Here is a 22,063-nt window from a genome sequence, read left to right on the forward strand (position 1 = left end):
CTCAAATACTTAAAGATCACCTTGAATAGTTGAAGATCATCTTCAAGATTGGAAGAATGCTTTGAATACTTGAAGACCGCTTCGAATAATTGAAGATTGCCTTGAAGATTTGAAGAATGCTATTCACAAGGCTAGAGAAAAGTCTTCCTCCAACTCTTGAGCTCTTCAATCTTTGCACCACTTCACTTATCTCTTATGCTTGCCCCAACACCCCTATTTATAGATGTAGGGAGGTGGACTCATGTGTTTTGGTTGTACATTGAAAAAAATTAGGTCTCAAGTCTTACCAAATGCATATTTTCCACCATATTTCTCAGTTGCTCGAAACGACACACATCGAATGGTGTCCAACGCAACATTCTTGGAAACAACCCTTCCGATCCCGCACTTGGATTGGCAAATAAAGTACCGATTTTTGTCATTACTTCAACACTCAGTAATGAAAAACTTGCATAAATCCATAAACTTCTATTGATGGTTTTGGGGAGGACATCTTTTTTAATAAAGTTGGTCCCTAAGATGGTTGTAACAAAATGTACCCCATGGATAGGCATCGAAAGCATCTAAGTTGTCGTAGTTGATTTGATTTGAATTTGGCTTGATTCGTGATGATTTGCACGAAGAATGCCTCAAATACTTGAAGATCGCCGTGAATACTTGAAAAGAAGAATGTTTTGAATACTTGAATATCACCTCGGATACTTGAAGATCGCCTTGAAGATTCGAAGAATGCTTTGGATACTAAAGAAAATTCCTCCTCCAACTCTTGAACTCTTCAATCTTTGCTCCACTTCACTTATCCCTTATGCTTGCCCCAACACCCTTATTTATAGATGTAGGGAGGTGGGCTCATGTGCAAACACCTCTTGGAATTGCGGTGAATCCTATTGTTACAAAATCAAAGTATATGAGTACTCAAATATAAACGTTTGTAAATGCAATAAGGAAGTAAATTCAATTATTTTTACTGAAAGCTGGTGTGTTGTGTACTAAAGTATTAAAATCACCATTGTTACTGTTCCTTAGTGACTAGGAGCTATCAAAACCTCCGGGCCGGCCCGACCCGCCCCAGCCCTATAGGTCAAATACATTTTTTTAGGTCGAGTCGGGCTAGCTCGAAATATATGCGGGTCGCTGAAAATGATGCCCAACTGCCGGTCAGGTCAGACCAAAACGGGTCAAAGTTGGACAAAACTTACATCACAAATTCTCAATTTTATAAAACCTATTAACAACATATAAATACACAACCACACACAATCACTACAAAATATCATAATTCAATTAATAACAAACAATTCAAGTCAAGAACCTTAAAAGGCAGCGACTGTTGAGTTCTCAAGCGGGTGTTGAGTTCTCTGATGGCGGCGACAACAGAAGAAGACGAGATGCGAAAGCAAGGAAGTGATCCTGATTTCAATTCTGAGAGTGGAGCAGCATCACAAGCTGTGCCGCTGGCGCTGAAACCAAAAGGCATGTCGTCGAAGGTATTCAGCAAGGAAGATGTAATAACGCTACTGAAGAAGCTCGCCATTTTATAGGGTGGTGGAATAAACAACAAGTGGGCTGAATTTCACCAATTCGTCAAGAACGATATTTCAAAGCCAGATTTCACGCGCATACATGTATTGCAAACGGTCTAAAGTCTGAAGAACAAGTACAAGTCTAACTGTGAAAGAGCTCGTGTCCGCAGAGACCCCCATGAATCGCTTGTGTATCAACTGTCCAAGTCGTTGTGGGGGAGATGAGATGAAGCAAGAAAGTCGTCTCATATCGCAAATCACAATTCTCAACATTATAGATAAATAAGGACAAAAGATGAAGAAGATGAAACAAGAGAGAATTCCAGCATTGGATGAATTGTAATCTACATATCTAAACTTGTATGCCTCGTTTAACATGTTTGGATTTTCCAGGATTGCCATGGACAAATGTGTTTTGATTTGGAGAGACAATGCAAAGAAGCTTGAACACCAGTGGAGGGAACTCAATCAAAAGTTGCATCGCTTCGAGCTTAAAAAGCTTGCCCTCTCAAGGAAAGCAACAGGCGACGATTCATCAAGATAATTCACAACAAGGTTAAGTGATGAATAGAAGCAGTTATGGAGGCTGACAAAAATAAGGTTGAGAAAATAAAGTTATTTATTTTTCAAGTTGATAGAACTTCAGTTATTTATTCCTATGTAGCTTCATTTACCTTAGTATCGTAAATAAGGATGCTCAAAATAGTTTTGAATCATTGATAAGTATGAATCTGATCTATTTTCATGAAGCATGATTAATTGATTTAAATATATATATATATATATATTTATATATATATATATATATATATATATATATATATATTTCAAGTCTCCAACAACTCTAAAATAGCGAAAAGATAATCCATGAACTAATAAATAATAACTCACAACCACAAATCCTTTCTTAATTATAAAACAAATGACGGTTCAATATGATCCGAGAGTCCGACGGGCTTTTTTGGCCCGTGGCCTGCTTGGCCCGCCAGGCCGCACGGGTCGAGCCAGACAGGCCTATTATTTTTCGGGCCTTTAAATTTGTAGCCTAGCCCGGCTAAAACTACGGGTGGGCCGGGCCATTTTGACCACCCTATTAGTGACCCATGTTATTGCGATTTTTAGATCTCTCAAGGAAAACTCGAGACTTTTTCCTCGAATCCTTTGTGTATGTTGTTTGTTGAATTTTTTGGAAGCGTAGAAAAGCGAATGCATGGTATACAGACTCCCCATCCACGTATAGAATCTTGCGCTCCAAGTGGTTGTTATTTAACATAATTTTCTTCTTGTTGTTTTGTTCCTCGGTTGTCATGTTGAACATCATTTTGAAGAGAATGTATTGAAGAACACGCTCCACCTTGTCTAGTTCAAACTCACACAACAACATTGAGACCTATTAGTGCATTGAGATGTTAGTGTATAGAATATGTCCAGTTGATTGTACATGAGAGAAAATTAGGACTCTGAGTCATACCAAATGCATATTTTCCACCATATTCCTAAGTTGCCTAAAAAACACTTCATTTTATACAATTATTTTTGTATAAAATAATAGATCTACAATATTCTATGTAGATTTCAATAGATCTAAAAGTAATATATCTTCATTTTATGACATTATCATAAAAAAAAAAGTTGCGTGTGAGTTCCACATACACAACCGAAATTTACTTAAAGATTTATAGAAACAACTTCATTTCCAATTGAGATGTTTGTGTATAGAATATGTCCAATTGGTTGTACATGGGGAAAAATTTGGTCTCGAGTCTTACCAAATGCATATTTTTCACCATATTCCTTAGTTGCTCGAAACGACACACATCGAATGATGTCCAACGCAACATTCTTGGAAGGGTTAATTGCATCAAAATACCTGACCTTTTTCCAAAATTTGATTTTTTGACAAACTTTTTAATTGTAGCAAAAATTTTAGCTAAATTTCAATTTATTGCAATGTCCGTCCCGTGTATATTTTCGGCCAAATCCATTCATTTCCGGCCAATTTATTTTAGCTACGTTTCAATTTATTGCAATAGATTTGAGACGACAATGTTTCATTACCCGGCACGACATGCCACCTAAGCTTTACGGAGGTCCACCTCAGCATGGATTTGGCCGGAAATATACGCGGGATGGACATTGCAATAAATTGAAAAGTAGCTAAAATTTTGCTACAATTAAAAAGTTTGTCAAAAAACCAAATTTTGGGAAAAGGTCAGGCATTTTGATGCAATTAACCCTTCTTGGAAACAAACATTTTGATCCCGCACTTGGATTGGCAAATAAAGTATCGATTTTCGGCATTACTTCGACACCCAGTATTGAAAAACTTGCGTAAATCCATAAACTTCTATTGATGGTTTTGGGAGGACATCTTTTTACTTCGAATAATTTTGTGGGAATAATAAAGTTGGTCCCTAAAATGATTGTAACAAAATGTACCCCATGGATAGGCATTGAAAGGATCTAAGTTGTCAATCAAGTAGAAGTATTTGAGATTTATTACGGATTTATTAGGATCCCCGTGCTAAGACAACCCCGTAACAAATAAGAAATCAAGTAGCTTCAAACTCAAATCACCGCTACCCCGTAAGAAAACATATACAGGCTTTGAATGCATCCTCTATGTCGCCGTCTTTAACATGATGATTAGAGTTAAAAAAAAACTTCTCATACAATGTTTTATTGTAGACATGACTTCTATTTCAACATCACTCAATTAAGAAGATGTGCTGTTAAACCCCCCAAAAAAATGGCTAGCTTAAGAAACGTTTTATGTAAGATCCACATTTTGAAGAAAAATTATATGGTATACAAGTCTTATGCCTAGGATAGGCATATAACCCGCTTATGTTTCACCACTCTGTAAATAATTTTTTATTTATAAAAATGTATAGATCTATGTAGATCTTAAAACATAACCTATATTTCTACTTTTCAACTTAAAAATCTATAGAAACAACATCATTTTATACAATTATTTATGTATAAAATGATAGATTTACAATATTCTGTGTAGATTTCAATAGATTCATAAGTAATATATCTTCATTGTATGACATTATCATAAAAAAAAAAAAAAATTGCATGTGAGTTCCACATACACAACCAAAATTTACTTAAAGATTTAAAAAAACAACTTCATTTTATTCAAAAAAAATTGCATAAAATGATAGATCTACAATATTTTGTGTAGATTTCCATAGATCTATAAGTAATATATCTTCATTATATGGCATTATCATAAAAAAATAAAAAAAAATTACATCTGAGTTCCACAAAATGAAATAAAATCCATAGCCACTTAGGTATACGATTCACTTTTGTTTCACAACTCATCGAAAATATTAAACAAGTATAAATATAAAAAGAAATTTCTGTATAATAATATTTAGATCTACAAATTGCATGTGATCAGTTCCACATAGTGATCGAAATTTTTAGCCTATTAAGCATACGATTCACTTATGTTTCACCACTCATCTAAAGCTGTAAAAAAATATATTGACAAAATAATAAATAATGATAAAGAAGAAAGAAACAACCGAACAAAAATGATATTTCACGGTCAAAAGACTTTACAGCCAACAAAAACATAAGTGAATAAAAGAAGAGAACGGAAAGATAAGAGAATAAAGTGAAAGAACGAAGAGAATGGAGAGAGAGAGAATAGAGTGAGGAACGAAGATAATAGAGTGACAGAAAGTAAGATTTTTTGTCTGAACTATCTAGTGTAATGAAAAAAATGTAATGAGAACAAGTAATGGAATAGTGGATAGGTATATATACGGATAGTCTAGGGTTAGTAATATAGGGTGATGGCCTTAACATGGGTTGATGGATTTTTTTTAATTTTTTTTAGATGAGATTTGATGGGCTTTAAATGAAAATTGAAAGAGTTTTTTAGTGGACTTCAATATTTCTTATAATATATTTTGCTAATAATTCTCTTAATTTATTTCCGTAGGCATCCTCTTAATTAAGCATCTATGTCTTTTGCTTACACATTTTAAGAACTAACCTCTTAATTAAGCATCTCTGCCTTTTTGACGAAAAATACCTCAAATACTTGAAGATCGCCTTGAATACTTAAAGATCCTCTTGAAAATTCGAAGAATGCTTTGAATACTTGAAGATCGCCTTGAAGATTCGAAGAATGCTCTGTGATGAGTACAAAATTAAACTAAATATTTGGACGGATGGAGATTTCTTTTGGTTCACCTAAGTTTTTGTATGCAAGAGAGAAAAAGCCTTAGAATATTTTTGGTTTGGTAAATATCGTGTGTATATTATTATTAGGATGAACTATTTATAGAGGTTACAAGAAGGGTATTACAGTAATTCACACTAATACATGCACTCCGCGCACTAACTACCTAAGCCTAAGCGGATATCTCCTGGAAAGGTGTCAAATTCTTTGTCGGAGCATTGTCTCTAACACCAGCTCTGGACCCGCCTCTCTGACTAGGCCTGGGACCGCTCCTCTGGTAATCACTTCTCTGGCTTGGTCTGGAGCTGCTTCTCTGATATCCACTTTTCTGACTCGGTCTTCTCTGGTTCGGTCTCCTCTGACTTGATCTTCTCTATCCTGATTTTCTCTGACTTGGTCCACTGGAGATTATCTGAAGATGAGTGTTCTCTGGTGCTATCCATCTCTTCTAATATTCTGGCTTATTTGAGTAGGCCACATGGCGCACGATGTCACAGCCCAAAACCGTTTAGTTCCTTTGCAAATTTTATTTGAAAATTATTATAGTTTCGAGTTATTAATATATATATATATTAGTCGAGTTTGTGATGAATCTAGTCGCGCCCCTAGTTAGATGTGACTTTGAACTATAAATTATACCTATAGAAATAGAAATTTATTTTCCCAAATATTCTTTTAATATGAATTTGGGCCTAAATAAATTATTTGCAGCCTATTTATATTGAGCGTAAGTAAATATTTGCATATTTTCCTATTAATTTACTTGCTTTTGTTGGGCTACAGTTTAAAAGAGCCCAATACAAGCCCATCAGCTGTTAAGTTATCAGCCAGCTTCTTTTAGAAAATTTGGTGAGACAGCAACGTGTTTTTCAGCTACAACTTTATTTTTCATCTTCAGCCATTAAAATTCTTACTTGAGCTTCACTCTCAATCATTCTTGACCAGCAAGCATAATTTTTCAGCCATACATTCTAATTCTTAGGCAGCAAGCATTTTTACACATAACATCTCCTATTTAAACCACAATCCATCATCCCCATTCAATCAACCCCAATTCGCAGCAACTGATTTACTTCACTCATCCACTGGTAACTTTAAGTAATTTGTAAAGTTATGCAATTTTATTCCAGCACATCAATTATTTCTTCATTGTTTTCATATCTGCCCAAAACCAAAACTTTACAATAGAATTCTGTTTTCAAATCAAAACATGCATACATCCATTTTTCTGTAATTTCCATAAGGAAATCAAATAGAACAGAGATACTATTAATTACACAGAAAGGGAAAAATAGGAGAAGAAATTGGAGATGGGAGTTTGTGGCATAGAACAAGGGAGGGACGGTGGAATAGCGCCGCCGTGCGCTGTTGCTGGTGGAAGGCGGCGGCTGGCGGAAGGAAGCTGGGGCGGCGGCAGCAGTGCAGGAAGGAGGAGGCGGCTGGGCGGCGGCGATGGTGGTGCTGCTGTCGGCCAGGAGGGAAATAGACGGTGAAGGCGACGCTGGGCAGGGGAAGGTGGCGGCTGGTGGCGAAGGTTGCCGGAGAAGGAGAGGCAGCCGTGGCAGGGCACGGTGAAGACAGGGGCAGGGGAGGAGGAAGAGAGATGAGGGAGGAGGGCGAGAAGTGAGGGGTGAGAGGGAGATAGGAAGAAGGGGAAGGAAGCCAGAGCCGCCGGCCTCCGGAGACGGCGCTGCCGTCCGGTGGCGGCGGCAGGAGGGCGCAGAGAGCGAGAGAGAGTGAGCGGCTGAGAGGGAGAGGAGGTGAGAGGCGTGAGTTGTGTGTGTGTGCGCGTAAGTATGGGAGTGTGAGTTTAAGTTAGGGCAAGAGTTAGAATGGGCTTGGGCCTTAGGTTAAGGTTAATGGGCTCAGTTTATTAAATGATTGGGCTATAATTTGATTAACTATTGCACTAATTTATTTTATCAAAAGGCTTGCATTTGCATATTATTTTACAAAAAAATGTCATATTTGGCCTTGTATTATTAATTTAAATTTAGTTTTAATTAAATATTGAGCCCAAATATTTTTATAAGAAAAGCTCTTTTAGACCAATGATTTCAAATGATTTTATGATAATAAATTCTTAAGATTTAAACTATTATTATTATTATTTTTAAGTTCAATTAAGCTCTTATGTTTATTATTTGAATTTATCTGACTAGGTGCCGCACGACAAGGACATTACTTTTGATTGAATTATTCAAGATAACATTCAAGTTGAACTTCAAATTCAGGTGTGGGATTTATTTCAGTACATGCTGTGGTTAATTGTTGTCCATTTTAATATTGTGTGTTTACCATATGTGAGTTGCATTAAATTATATCGCTAGGGGCCCGTTGAATGGGTCCAGGATGGAAAGATCATTGGTATGCCACAATGCGATATTATGTTAAAGTTATGGTTGCAACCAGTCGCTAGGGGCCGGCTTAATCGGTCCAGGACGGAAAGGTCCTTGGTATGCCACCGTGCGACTTTCAGTTACGAATGTATTGATCATATGTGTTTCCATTTTATTAACGTGGACAATGATTGCATGTTCCCACACTGAGTGTACCCTGTATGCTCATCCCATATTTAACATTTTCAGGTTTTAAAGGCCGGAGGCGCGTGGAAGGTCGAATGGCGAGTCAAATATTTTTGAATTTAGCTATACTTAAAAGTGTTATGTTGAGTAAAATGTTTTTAATACAATAATTATTTCTCTATTTTCACATTAAATATCTATTTATAGTCATGATTTTCCACGTGCGTTTTCATGTAAATTTAAAATGGATTTGGGTGTCACACACGATCTCGGATGAATACATATTTCACCCCTCATCAGTCGGGAACGTCAGCTCTGGTATATGGTCAAACTCTTTACATTATTCGTTTGACCATACTAAGAGGGGGAGTAGCTGATGAGGGGTGAAATATGTATTCATCTAAGATCGTGCGACGTGGCCTACTTAAATAAGCCAGAATATTAGAGGAGACGGGCAGCACCAGAGAACACTCATCTTCAGATAATTTCCAGAGCTGAAGACCAAGTCAGAGAAGACCGAATCAAAGAAGACCAAGTCAGAGGAGACCGAACCAGAGAAGTGGATATCAGAGAAGCGGCTCCAGGCTAAGTCAGAGAGACGGTTCCAGAGCTGGTATTAAAGACAATGTTCCGACAAAGAACCTGACACCTTTTCAGGATATATCCACTTAGGCCTAAGTAGTTAGTGCGCGGAACGCGCGTATTAGTGTGAAATTACTGTAATACCCTCCTTGTAACCTCTATAAATAGTTCATCCTCATTATAATATACACACGATATTCACTATACCAAAAATACTCTAAGGCTTTTCTCTCTCGCATACAGAATCTCAGGTGAACCAAAAGAAATCTCCATCCGTCCAAACATCTAGTTTAATTCTGTACTCATCAAGGGGTTTAGTTGACACTCCATGATCATAAGGTGTCAGACGTGATAAGGGCCTATACGCTATGGGTGAAATTGATACTTATCCCTAAAAAAAATCCCAATGCTAGGTGGCCTTACTCAGTAGGGAATAGTAAATAATCTATACCTATATATACGTGTGTTAATTAACCCCACTAAAGATTTGTGTACCGAACTTGGTAGTGTACACTACATAGTAGGAAGTAGTAAATGCGTATGAGAAGACCATAAAAATCAACCTATGAGTATTAATTGGCGAAAGCTGATCAGAAAATGAAAGATAGTGCAGATGAACACCCTTACCTACTGTTAATCCATGTTATCACGAAAGCGAAAAAATGACGACCTTAATTGTTGCTTAAAAAATCCCATCATTGACATTCTATATAGTATATACTATTACTTAGCGTGTCTCAATGAGATTAGGAAATCTTTGGTCACCACATTGAAAATTACATCATTACTAATCTCATATATAGATGCGCAACTAACAAAATAAAGTACGTACACAGTGAGCTGAACTCATTTTCTATGACCATAAGGAAAACAAATGTAACAATTTATGAAGTTTGTTGCTTAGCTTGTATTTGAATAACTTTATTTACGTAAATATGCACTGAAAAAATATACTACTCCTATATATATAAGCAAATGAGGGAGCTGAGAGATTAGTGTTGTGAATAAGACTTGAGATGTATATACTTGATTTGTTTAGTCAACTGAATATATATAGAACTTGCAATTTTCAAGACTTGAGTAAACTTGGATATAAAAAATAACCAGATATTTTGCGTACAAATATATAATTTAAATCTATTCTTCAACTTAAATAAATATTTGAATGTTGCAAACACTCACGCAGACTATATATGTAGTATAACGGAGTAGTTAAAAGTTGATCCCCACACACAATGTCCTATAAAAAAGATGTGATAAAATTAAAGACAAGAAAGCTCACGGTAGACTTGGTAGTAGAAACGTGACGTGGAGCCGTTTTCCTCCCTCATAAACACAAGAAGAGAATTGTTGAAGGCAGTGCAACATCCCCACCTAATCCTTCCTGCCCATCCCCACACGAAACAATACATAACCCCCTTTTTCTCTCACACACACAACTAAAGCAACACTAAATGTTTACTTGTTTCTCAATACACAATTCCGAAACGCAACTCCTCTTATAATGCCTCGCAGCTTCGAATCCATGAGCAGCGACATGCCCTTTCTAGGCCCCAGGCAGGCCATGGACCTCCAGCCCAAGCGCAGCTCCTCCCACACCCTCGGCGAGCTCCTGCAGCACGTCGGCGACTCCACCACTACCTCCCCGAGCCACCACGTCGCCGACGTGTCCCCCTCCGTCCCCTTGCTCCTCTCCTTCCACAACCTCACCTACAGCGTCAAAGTCGGCCGATCAATCCTCCCCGCCTGCTTCAGTAGTACTAACTCTAACTCTAACTCGGAGGATGACCGGATGAAGGTCCTCCTCAACGACATCTCCGGCGAGGCGAGGGACGGCCAGATCATGGCCGTCCTCGGCGCCAGCGGGTCCGGGAAATCCACTCTGATCGACGCCCTGGCGAACCGCATCGCGAGGGAGAGCCTGAAAGGGTCCATCACGCTCAACGGCGAGGCCCTGGAGTCGAAGCTTCTGAAGGTGATCTCCGCTTACGTGATGCAAGACGACCTCCTCTTCCCCATGCTCACCGTGGAGGAGACGCTCATGTTCTCGGCGGAGTTCCGCCTCCCGAGAACCATGTCCAGATCCCGCAAGAGATCCCGCGTCCACGCCCTCATCGACCAGCTCGGCCTCCGCAGCGCCGCCAACACCATCATCGGCGACGAGGGCCGCCGCGGGGTCTCCGGCGGCGAGAGGCGGCGCGTCTCCATCGGCACCGACATCATCCACGACCCCATCCTCCTCTTCCTGGACGAGCCCACCTCCGGCCTGGACTCCACCAGCGCCTTCATGGTGGTGAAGGTCCTGCAGAGAATCGCGCAGAGCGGCAGCATCGTCATCATGTCCGTCCACCAGCCCAGCTACCGCATCCTGAAACTCCTCGACCGCCTCATCATCCTCTCGCGCGGCCACACCGTCTTCAGCGGCGCTCCGGCGACCCTCCCCCTCTTCTTCTCCGAGCAGGGGAACCCCATCCCGGTCCACGAGGACAAAACCGAGTTCGCCCTGGATCACATCCGAGAGCTCGAGGCCACGCCAGGTGGCACTGAGAGTCTGGCTGGCTTCAACAAGACGTGGCAGAGGAGGAGGATGAGGAGCAGTAGTGCCGCTCAAAAACTCTCTCTCAAAGACGCCATCAGCGCCAGCATTTCTATGGGGAAGCTCGTCTCCGGCGCCTCCAATATGGACTCCGACTCCGTCCCCAAATACGCAAACCCCTTCTGGAAAGAGATGATGGTCATCGCGCAGCGATCAATCACAAACTCCAGAAGGGCGCCTGAGCTATTCGGAGCTCGCTTCGGCGCAGTGATCATCACGGGGGTCATCCTGGCGACCATCTTCTGGAAGCTGGACAACTCCCCCAAGGGCATCCAGGAGAGGCTCGGCTTCTTCTCCTTCGCCATGTCCACCACCTTCTACACCTGCGCGGAGGCCATACCGGTCTTCCTCCTCCAGAGATACATCTTCATGCGGGAGACCGCCTACAACGCCTACCGCCGCTCCTCCTACGTCGTCTCCCACGCCATCATCTCCATCCCTTCCCTCATGCTCCTCTCTCTGGCCTTCGCCGCCACCACCTACTGGGCGGTGGGGCTGGCCGGCGGCGCGTCCGGGTTCCTCTTCTACCTGACGTTCGTGCTGGCGTCGTTCTGGGCGGGGAACTCGTTCGTGACGTTCCTCTCGGGCGTCATCTTCAACCTGATGATGGCCTACACGGTGGTGGTGGCGATCCTGGCGTATTTCGTCCTCTTCAGCGGCTTCTTCATCACCAGAGACCGGATTCCGTCGTATTGGTTGTGGTTCCACTACGCATCGCTGGTCAAGTACCCTTACCAAGGCGTGATGCAGAACGAGTTCGAGGATCCTTCGAAATGCTTCGTGAGGGGGACTCAGGTGTTCGACGGGTCGCCGCTGCGGGCGGTGCCGGAGTCCATGAAACTGAGCCTGCTGAAAACGATGAGCAAGACGCTGGGGATGAACATCACGAGCTCCACGTGCTTGACCACGGGGTCGGACATTCTCAAGCAGACGGGGGTGACTGATATAGACAAATGGAGCTGCTTGTGGATCACCATTGCTTTGGGGTTTTTCTTTAGGGTTTTGTTTTATTTTGCCCTCTTGCTTGGGAGCAAGAACAAGAGAAGGTGATCACAGTTGTATTCACTCATCACTTGTTTCTTCTCAGATTTACTAGTTTTTTTCAACTTGTGTTATGTTAAGGGTATAGTTGGAATATTTCGACATACTCATTACTCAAGTAACTCAAAACTCTAATTGTTATAGTACGAGATTTCTTCTATATCTTTCTATTTTATTTTTTTGAGTTGGACAAATAGTGTACATATATATATATATATTAATTATTTATTTATCCAATATAAAGATATATTATGATGAGGTATCATTGGGTCGCCAAATAAACTCAAATCATGAACTAACTCAAACCAAAATCTTACCAGAGTTGGACATGGGGAAAAACTACAGAAATGAAAAGGCTGAAACTCAAATGACTACATTTAAGATTTTCTGGTAATTTGCTAATAATATAGTTTCTATACACCTGAGTTTAGTGCCCCGAGTGAGATATATTATTGAAGTTTAGATTATTTGTTTAGGGTCTTACAAATCCATTTTAAAATAGGAATTGCAAATAGAAACTAAACATGATGAATTCGTTGTCAAAGATGTGATGAATTCAAAAATATTCCCATTACAAGCGTTTTGTTTTCTTTTGGTCACAATTATATAAGAAAAAATCAATTAAATTATTAATTAGTGTGATGTAGTGTTCAAAAATATTTGTGGACCCCAAAAATTCTCATTTTTTTAGCTTAACTTTTTCCATATATGAAATGAAACAAGTCTTGGATAAGGATATGAATTTCATGTAAATTGAGACACACATAAGTGGACATGATAAACATATTAGTAACTTTTGTTCTCCCTCCATCCACGAAATAAATTCTCATTTGATGTTCGGCACGAAAATTAAGCAAGTTGATAAAGGTGTTGTGAGTGAAATAACAAGGTAATTGACCAAAGAGTGATGCTAAACAACCATGTTGGCAATTTACCTAAATAGAAAATAATTTAATTTATTTAACATATTTTTCAAAATAAAAATAAGATTTAGTTATTTTATTATATTCTCTACATTATAGTTATTTTTTTGCAATTTTTTTATATATTTTTTTTATTTTTATTAAAAATAAATTTTTAAAAAAGTATAATGTAGAAACTATAATAAAATAACTAAATCATATTTTTATTAAAAAAAAAATCAAAATTTTCCTTATTATATTTGTGGGTGGCCACAATGTGTCTGCATAGATTTATTGTTGACCAAAAGTGATAAATGTGTTGTGGGGTAGACCCATGAGTGATAAATAGTAGTAAATATAGAATATATAAAAGTGATAAATGTGTTGTGGGGTGGACCGTGGACCCATGAATGATAAAAGAGTAATAAATGTAGAAAATAAGAGAGAGTATATTTGTCCAAAAAACAAAGTATGAGTTTATTTCATAGGCAAATATTTAAAAGTAAGTAGGAGTTTATTTCATGAACAAAAAGAGTATATGATTACAAAACATAATTCACATTTTAATGTATAGTCTCTTCCTCTATAAACTAATTACCATTTTGTGCAACGACATTATAAGAGTTCTTAATCACTAATCAATATCACTTATCCATAATATGTAATCTCAATTCAAAATTCACAATGGAAAGTAGAGTTGCATAATTCACAAGTAGAAAACCAAGATACCATCACGTACGGGTGCGGCATAGAAAACCAAGCCACATAACCCAAATATAGAGAAAAGTTGCATGAGCTCCTAAAAATAAAGAAACTCATAAACTAACACAATAAAGTAAATTATTAATGGCAGGGGGAGGAGCTCAAGGTAGTATAAGGTTTTCAGCACCGTAAAGCAGACAACCGCAGGTAGGGCAGGTGAAATCGATATGATCTGGCATGGGGTAGCGCACAATGCAGTGATAACGTAGATATGGAAGTTCCAATGAAAGACATACCACCACCAATAACGCATGTTTGCATACGAGAAGGCTTGTTCTCCACATTTTCCACCATATATATGTTTCTACAGAGTGAAGCCCAAGAAACGGTCCATGTGCTTCGCCGCACACTCATAGTTAAGGTTTGTCGATCGATTCGTTGTCATATTTCACTAATCGTACCCAAACCGTTTAAGATGTTCGGTTATCCAATAACCGCTTCGGTTATTTGAGTATCCGAAATACTCATTTAAAAAATTAAAATTCAAATAATTTGCTACAAATGAATTAAAATTCAAATAATTTGCTATAAAAACTTTGGGAAGATGCCTCAAATAATTTGCGATAATGCACTCAATGCAATAATTCAATTGCGTTGTTTATAAATGAATTAAATTACGAACTACAAATCGTAGTACTAAAAATTCTAAATTTCTAAAAATTCTAAATTTGCAAGCATGCACACGAGTGTGATTAAATTAATTCTGGACATTTGATAGTGCACCTCAATCAAAGCAATTACAAACTCAGCACACACAATGACACAAACTCAGCACCTGAATCAACAATTATAAACTCAGAGCAATTAACAGGGGTTGTAGACGGTCGGCGGTGTGGAGCGACGGTGTAGCGGAGCGGCCTGGACTCGCGCTCGGACGGAGGCGATGGACGGCGTCGGACGGTCGGAGAGGGGAGAGGGAAGGGAACAGGGGCTGACGCTGAGTGAGGAGGTGGACTGCCTTAGCCCTTAGAGTTAGGGTTCTCACGAATCTCACCTAATTTTTAATTAAACAATTGTTATATTATATAATATATATATATATATATTAAATAATTAATTAAATAATTTTCGGGTATTCGGTTAACCTGAATAGGTTATCGAGTTAACCGATACCCAAATTTTTTTTAAAAATACTAACCGAAACCGACCCAATAACCAAAAATTTTGGTTATTGGTTACCCAAACTCGAGAATTTCGATACAGTTAATGGATTATCCAATACCCGATAACCAATTAGACAGTCCTACTCATAGTTAATAGGCTCCCACGTCAATACATTAATGTGGTCGTCCAAGAAAAACAACCGCTTTAAGCAAGTCCAAAAATGCTCCTCTATGTGCTGAGGGTTAGGGTTAGGGTTTACCAACGTGGGGATGTAGGTCGAGAGGGCCCAAGTAATCCGGCTTCATGGCCCGATCCACAGCATCCCTCTCTTGCTACACAATACGAACCTCCATATTCACCATAATGGGAAGCCTCTCTTTGGCGAAGACCACTGCTTCTTGGATCTGTTAATCTTGATTTGTAAGATTCACAATGAATAGATATTCCAAAACTATGAATTAAAAAGCACAAGATACAAGCGAATTATGTGGTTCGACATCGAAAGTGTATTATTGATCAAGAATTCAAGATAAATGTTGGGAAATGAAAATATAGATCTAACCCTTATGTTTTGATGATACCAAAACCATAAAAAGACACAATTTAGCTATTGAGTCTCTTGAATAGCTAGACTGAATAGTGAAAGCAATGATGACTGAAGATGTCAGCTCAACTGAAGACTTGCCCGACTGAAGGCTATGCACAAGTCCAGAACGCACTAAGAGATGCAGACTCAACTAAAAGCTCTCAATTGCAAGAAACTGCATCAGAAACAATTGTGGAATCTACGAGTCATGGCATTCGCTTCAACTGAAGTTGAGAAGACCACGTGGATAACCTTTAAAACATGCTGCTTTTTTTGAAGAAGACAGAGGTATTGACTTTAAGAGAAGGAATTTCTTCTCTTGTGTAAAAGCCTGCAGCATCCGTACCAAATGACAAGAAGATCATTTATCCATTCATCAAAGAAGAAAGGAGGCAGAGAACCTGAGCAGATTAAGACGTTATCTCACAACGGCATGATTCGAAGAAGAAGATCTCCACCAACGGATCTATTCTTTAGAGCTGTCTATAAATAACTGATCACTATTATTATAGCAACAAAAACTGCAACTAAACAGTATAATTGTAGCACATAAACAGCAAGCAGAGTATCGTATCCACAGGGACTATTATGACGAATCACCTTAAGTAATCCTAACTAAACCCTAGTAATATTCAGGCAATCACAAATAAGAATGGAGTAGATAACTTAAATCAAAACAAACCAAATAAAATAGGATAGAAAACTCAATTAATAAAAGACAACTGATCCTAGGGCAGTAAATTCATTAATTAAATCTATGTAATTAATCTATTAATCCTATGTACCAATTTAATCCAGTTATGATGAGAGATCACTTAATTAATCAATCACTCTCGCTAGAGCAGCAACGATCGTAGATTAGTAAATTATCTATCTCCGTTAGGTCTCAAGAAAATCTACAAACTCACAATAGCTCCTAAGAATAGCTCCCTATGATCCACCTATCTCCGCTAGGTGTCAAGGTTAAAATCATATCATACATTCCTGAATCCGCTAAACAGTTATCTCCGCTAGGTCTCAAACCGAATAGCTACACATGCAAATTATTCGCCAGATAATCCACAAGAAATCAAGCACCAGGAATTATGAATCATAAATTGGAAGGCACAAAGGTATTAACAAATAAATCACATAAATTCAATCAACTATTTACAAACCCTAGAATAAGCTAAACGAAACTAGCCAGACATACTGAAATAAAACATAAACATAATTAAAAAGAATGCAATTATAAAAACTAAATTATATAAAAACTGAATAAGAACGAATGTAGCAGCTTGAATCTTCAATCTTGTGGAAATCCAATGCAAGCAGAAAAAAACTGGAAAGAAATAAATTCTAAAGCTATGAAATTGAAAAATAAAAGTTGGGAACTCAAAAAGGAACCCTGAATAGATCAAAAGAGGACCTATATATAGGTACAGGGGATAAATACAGTATAGAGCTCGAAAATACTGATAAAATACGAAAATCCCGCAAAATCCCGAAAATTCGGAAATTCCCGTCGGACACTATTCACTGCTGCGCGCGACTTTCTTGTTTCGGCCATATCTTTCTCGTCCGAACTCGGATTTACGAACCGTTTGCGCCTACGAACTCGTATCGAGACGAACTACAACTTTCATTAAGATCAACAGTCCAAATTCGAACTTCATATTTCTGTAAAATTCATCAAAGTACGAACAAATAACATATTTCACAATATAAAACAATTTAAGCACAAAACAATCATCAAACACTCAATTTCCTATAAAATTAACATAATAATAACATTAAAAATCATGGAAACATGAGTGTTATCAACTCCCCCAAACTTAAGCCATTGTTCGTCCTCGAATAATGAGAAGAACACAATTAATAACACGAATGGGTAAGAAATCTAGCTCATCAATGCCTCCGAAAGATAAAGAATGATAGAATTCTCAAATCCTCAATAATTAAGCACAAAATTCACCAATAAACACAACCTATAGCAAAATCAACCTTGACATTCCAAACAATTGAATCTGACAAGGTATGTGTATCACTCAACTCTCAAATTGATGGAATATATAGGACGTGTATGCTCTCATCGAATTCAATGCAATATAGATCACTTACCATAAGCTTGCCAATCGTCTACAATCTCCATCGCTAAAAGTGTGCCAGGACTAAGATCAAAAAGGTCTTTTTCTTTGGGTTATAATGTAGGGACATTGGTTAAGGTAGGGAAATATAGGCTAAGTGACTCAAAAATATATCAAGAACACTAACACCTTATAACTTCACTAATCAAGTATGGAATAAATTCCATCTTCCTCCCAACTATGCCACCATAATCAACACAACTCAAGGGATTTAATCATCACAAAGCAGAACTAAACACTATTTTATGCTCTCAATTTATTTCTAACAAACAAAGTCGATTTTCTAACAAATGTCTCAATATACACTCGACTTTATATTTTTTTCTCTTTCTTTTTCTTTTTTTTTTTTCTTCTTTTTTTTCTTCTTTTTCTTGAACAACTTTTTTTTTCTTTTCTTTCCACAACTTTTCTAGAGCTCATAAGAGTAAATAGTATCATAATATCATCCCTTCTTTTTTCATGAACCACTATGATATTCACCACAAAAATATTCCCATATACTACATCACCCCCTATCATCCAGCAAAATAATAAAAGCTAAATAGGCTCAAAGTGGATAACAAAGGATAATTTTTTTTTTCATTAAGGACAGTGTTTGGGATAATAATGTGGCTAACAAAAGATGGCCTAAAATCATCTCCTAATCCTAGGCACACAGCAACCTCGATACAGAAACCATGACAAGTTCTAGAAGATCACCACATGTATGACAAAACTCACAACAAAGAATAAACTGTGTATGATAAACAGCTATGGCTCAAAATCTCACAGGTTTATTCAACGTCTAAAAGTCAAGGTCAAAATCACTCTAGAATTATGCAAATTAGTTCCAATTATGCTTAAATCATCAAAGAAAATCAAACTCCAAATTTTTTTTTCCACAGAAATCATCATTGACATCTCACCAGAAATCTAATGGAGCTAACAATCACACACCACCAACCAAGCAGGATAAACAATAAAGCCAACAAAAAGATAAAAGTGATACACATATCTACTCTCACCCCCCTCCCCCAAACTTATTACAGAACATAAGTTCGAAAATAAGTTTGGAGGGATGATGATATGTGTGTCACTACTCACAGAAAAACATGCTCCATGGTGGTAGTATGAACAAAGCGCGAGTTCCCTCATCTTCCAAGCTCAACACTGCACTAAAACCCCAAACAAAACAACAAAACAAAAAGAAACAAAATGAAACTAAAAGAAAGAAAAACAAAATAAAAACGGTTGGGTTACCTCCCAACAAGTGCTTAATTTAACGTCTAGAGCTCGACGATACCTCAAAAATTCATGGAGGTCGGAAACAGCACTCTAACCATTGGAAAGTTTTTCTACTCTTGGGTGCTCTCTCCACCAAAACACTTCTCTTGGCTCGAACATCCTCCACAAGCATTGCCCCCTTCTCATTCTTGTTCCGAAAAATCCGAAATTTCACTTTCTTCTTCTTGGGAGTATGGGTTTTCAAAGACCCCCCATCATGCTCCAAAAACAAACACATCTCAAAAGTCAGAACTTCTTTTGGTTGTGGAGTCTTTTTCTTGGCTTCATACTTGGGCAGCTCATTCTTCTCAACCTCTTCATCCTCCGAATTTGCTAGAAAACTGTCAGCCAAATTAACCACTTCATTCTGGGGAACTTCCTTTGGTGGAGGTTTCTTGAAAATCACAGTTTTCCCATAGGCTCCCAAAGTCATCGTCCCCCTTTGCATATCTAGCTTTGCTCCACATGTGGTAATGAAAGGTTTCCCTAACAGCAAAGGCATCTTTGGATCCTTCGGAATATCCAACACTACAAAGTCGACTGGGAAGAAAAAATCACTCACCTTCACAAGCACATCTTCCGCAATTCCTAGAGGTTTAGAGCAAGACTTATCAATAAGCTGAATTATCTTGTTAGTTGGCTTCAAATCCCCCAGCTGCAACTTCCTATACACTTTGAGAGGCATGACATTTATGCTTGCTCCAGTGTCACACATCACTTTCTCAAACAATGACTTTCCAATCTTCACATGAATATTGAAGCTGCCCGGATCTTCTCTCTTTGGAGCCAACTGATACTCCTTCACTGCGAGCACCTCCTCAAATTCATTGAATGCACTCTTCTTTTCCATCACAGCCTTCACAATTTGCACCTTATTTGGCTTGTTTCTCAAGATCTCCACGGAAGGAATATTCACAGCCAACTTCTTAAATGTCTCCAAAAATTTGGAGCTTTGCTCATCTAATCTTGGCCTCGGGAATGGAAGAGGGGGAGAAACAGAAATACCTTCATCCTCAACTGAATTATCAACCACCCGGATGGAATGACATTGCTGATTTTGCTGAGGCTGTTGATGTTGGCTCTTCGGATTGAACTGAGTGTTGCTAGGAAATTGGCCTGGCTTGTGCTGCGCAGCTGCTTGGTTGGCCATCTGACCAACTTGAGTCTCCAATATCTGCACTTGCTTGGACAATGCTAAAAAATTATTTCCAATTTGACCCACTTGAGACTCCAAATTGGTCATCCTTGTATTAACAGTTGTCTTCATACTAGACACCTCTGTTAAAATCTGCTGCATCATATCCTCAAGCGATCCCTTCTTCGGCTCATTTATAACTCCTCCACTAGACACAGAAAACCCAGGTGGAGGCTGCACAACATTGTTGGGATTTGAATAGGAAAAATTTGGATGATTCCTATTATTGGGATGATACGGTGGATTTCCGCCCTGATGTCCCTGATAGTTTGGTCTATTGAATTGGTACTGCTGCTGGACATAATTAGCATCTTCAAACTGTGACACATCAGATAAACTCGGCTGCTGAGGAATTTTAGCTAGCAATGCTTTTATCTCCAACTCATACTGCTTTTGAAGAGCTTCATATTTCTCCTTAAAATCATATCTCTCCTCATGCACGGCTGCAATTATTCTCGTAGAATTTCTGTCATTCGGCCATTGATAACTGTTGGAGGCCATCTCTTCTATCACACGATAAGCCTCCCTTGTATTTCTATGGAGAAGACATCCACCTGCAGTAGCATCCACCATACTTTTTGTTAGACCAGTCAAACCATTATAAAAGTGAATGATTTGCTGATCCTCCATAAAACCATGTTGTGGACAGTTCCTGAGCAGCTCACGAAATCTTTCCCAGGCATCATGAATGGTCTCATCTCCTAGCTGGGAAAAGTGAGAAATCTCCGCAATGATTTTATGAGCTTTAGAAACAGGAAAGTATTTTGCCAGGAAAGCTCTACACAACTCCTCCCATCCAGTAATAGCACCTCTGTCCAAACTCTTGAACCACTCATTCGCTCTGTCCCTGAGAGAGAATCCAAACATCTTCATTCTGATGGCATCTGGTGGCACTCCATTCTGCTTAATAGTGTTGCAGATATCTAGAAACTGAGTGATGTGAGCATGCGGGTTTTCAGAAGCTGTTCCACTAAACTGTCGAGCTTGCACCATGTTTATCAATCCCGGCTTCAGCTCGAATGTGGTAGCCTGCACAGTTGGTCCCCATCTGCCTCCTTGAAATTGATCAACCCGAGGCTGATACATGTGATTCAGTGGTGGCTCTGGTGGAGGAGCCCGGTTGCGCCTGTTCTCCTCTCTCTCTTCATCTAGCTGCCTCTGAAGGTTTGTCACTGCTCGCACAAGTGTTTCAAGATCCATATTATTCTGTTGCTCTGCCATTGCTTGCTTCTTCTTTTCGCGGTTGTCTCTTTTGTGCTGCTTTTCGATTTCCAAGTTCAAAGGTACAAGATGTTATTTTCCTTTGGATCTCGTGATCATACACTCATGAGACAACAAACAAAAATCAGAAACAAAAATTTAAAAACTAAAAATAAAATTAAACTTACAACGCCTGAAATAATGCTTAAGTCTAATCAGAAATATTAAAGTAAATTCTAAATAGTCCCCGGCAACGGCGCCAAAAAGTTGATCACTATTATTATAGCAACAAAAACTGCAACTAAACAGTATAATTGTAGCACATAAACAACAAGCAAAGTATCGTATCCACAGGGACTATTATGACGAATCACCTTAAGTAATCCTAACTAAACCCTAGTAATATTCAGGCAATCACAAATAAGAATGGAGTAGATAACTTAAATCAAAA

General features: G+C 38.7%; 1 protein-coding gene and 1 non-coding gene across 2 annotated transcripts; both read left to right on the plus strand.

Moving 5' to 3' along the window:
- Positions 1–10,102: 10,102 nt before the first annotated feature.
- LOC130997633 (ABC transporter G family member 6-like) lies at positions 10,103–12,634 on the plus strand. Its single transcript, XM_057923020.1, has one exon. The coding sequence runs from the start codon at positions 10,342–10,344 to the stop codon at positions 12,481–12,483; it is 2,142 nt and encodes a 713-aa protein (XP_057779003.1). The 5' UTR covers positions 10,103–10,341; the 3' UTR covers positions 12,484–12,634.
- An 8,409-nt stretch (positions 12,635–21,043) lies between these two features.
- Positions 21,044–21,150, plus strand: LOC131002106 (small nucleolar RNA R71). Its single transcript, XR_009094182.1, has one exon. It is a non-coding gene; the product is annotated as a small nucleolar RNA R71 (small nucleolar RNA).
- The last annotated feature ends 913 nt before the right edge of the window (positions 21,151–22,063 follow it).

This window comes from Salvia miltiorrhiza, chromosome 8 (genome assembly GCF_028751815.1).
Source record: "Salvia miltiorrhiza cultivar Shanhuang (shh) chromosome 8, IMPLAD_Smil_shh, whole genome shotgun sequence".
Lineage (NCBI taxonomy): Eukaryota > Viridiplantae > Streptophyta > Magnoliopsida > Lamiales > Lamiaceae > Salvia > Salvia miltiorrhiza.

Coding starts and splice junctions, on each gene's coding strand:
- LOC130997633 (XM_057923020.1), top strand. CDS start 10,342: ATGCCTCGCAGCTTCGAATCCATGAGCAGCGACATGCCCTTTCTAGGC.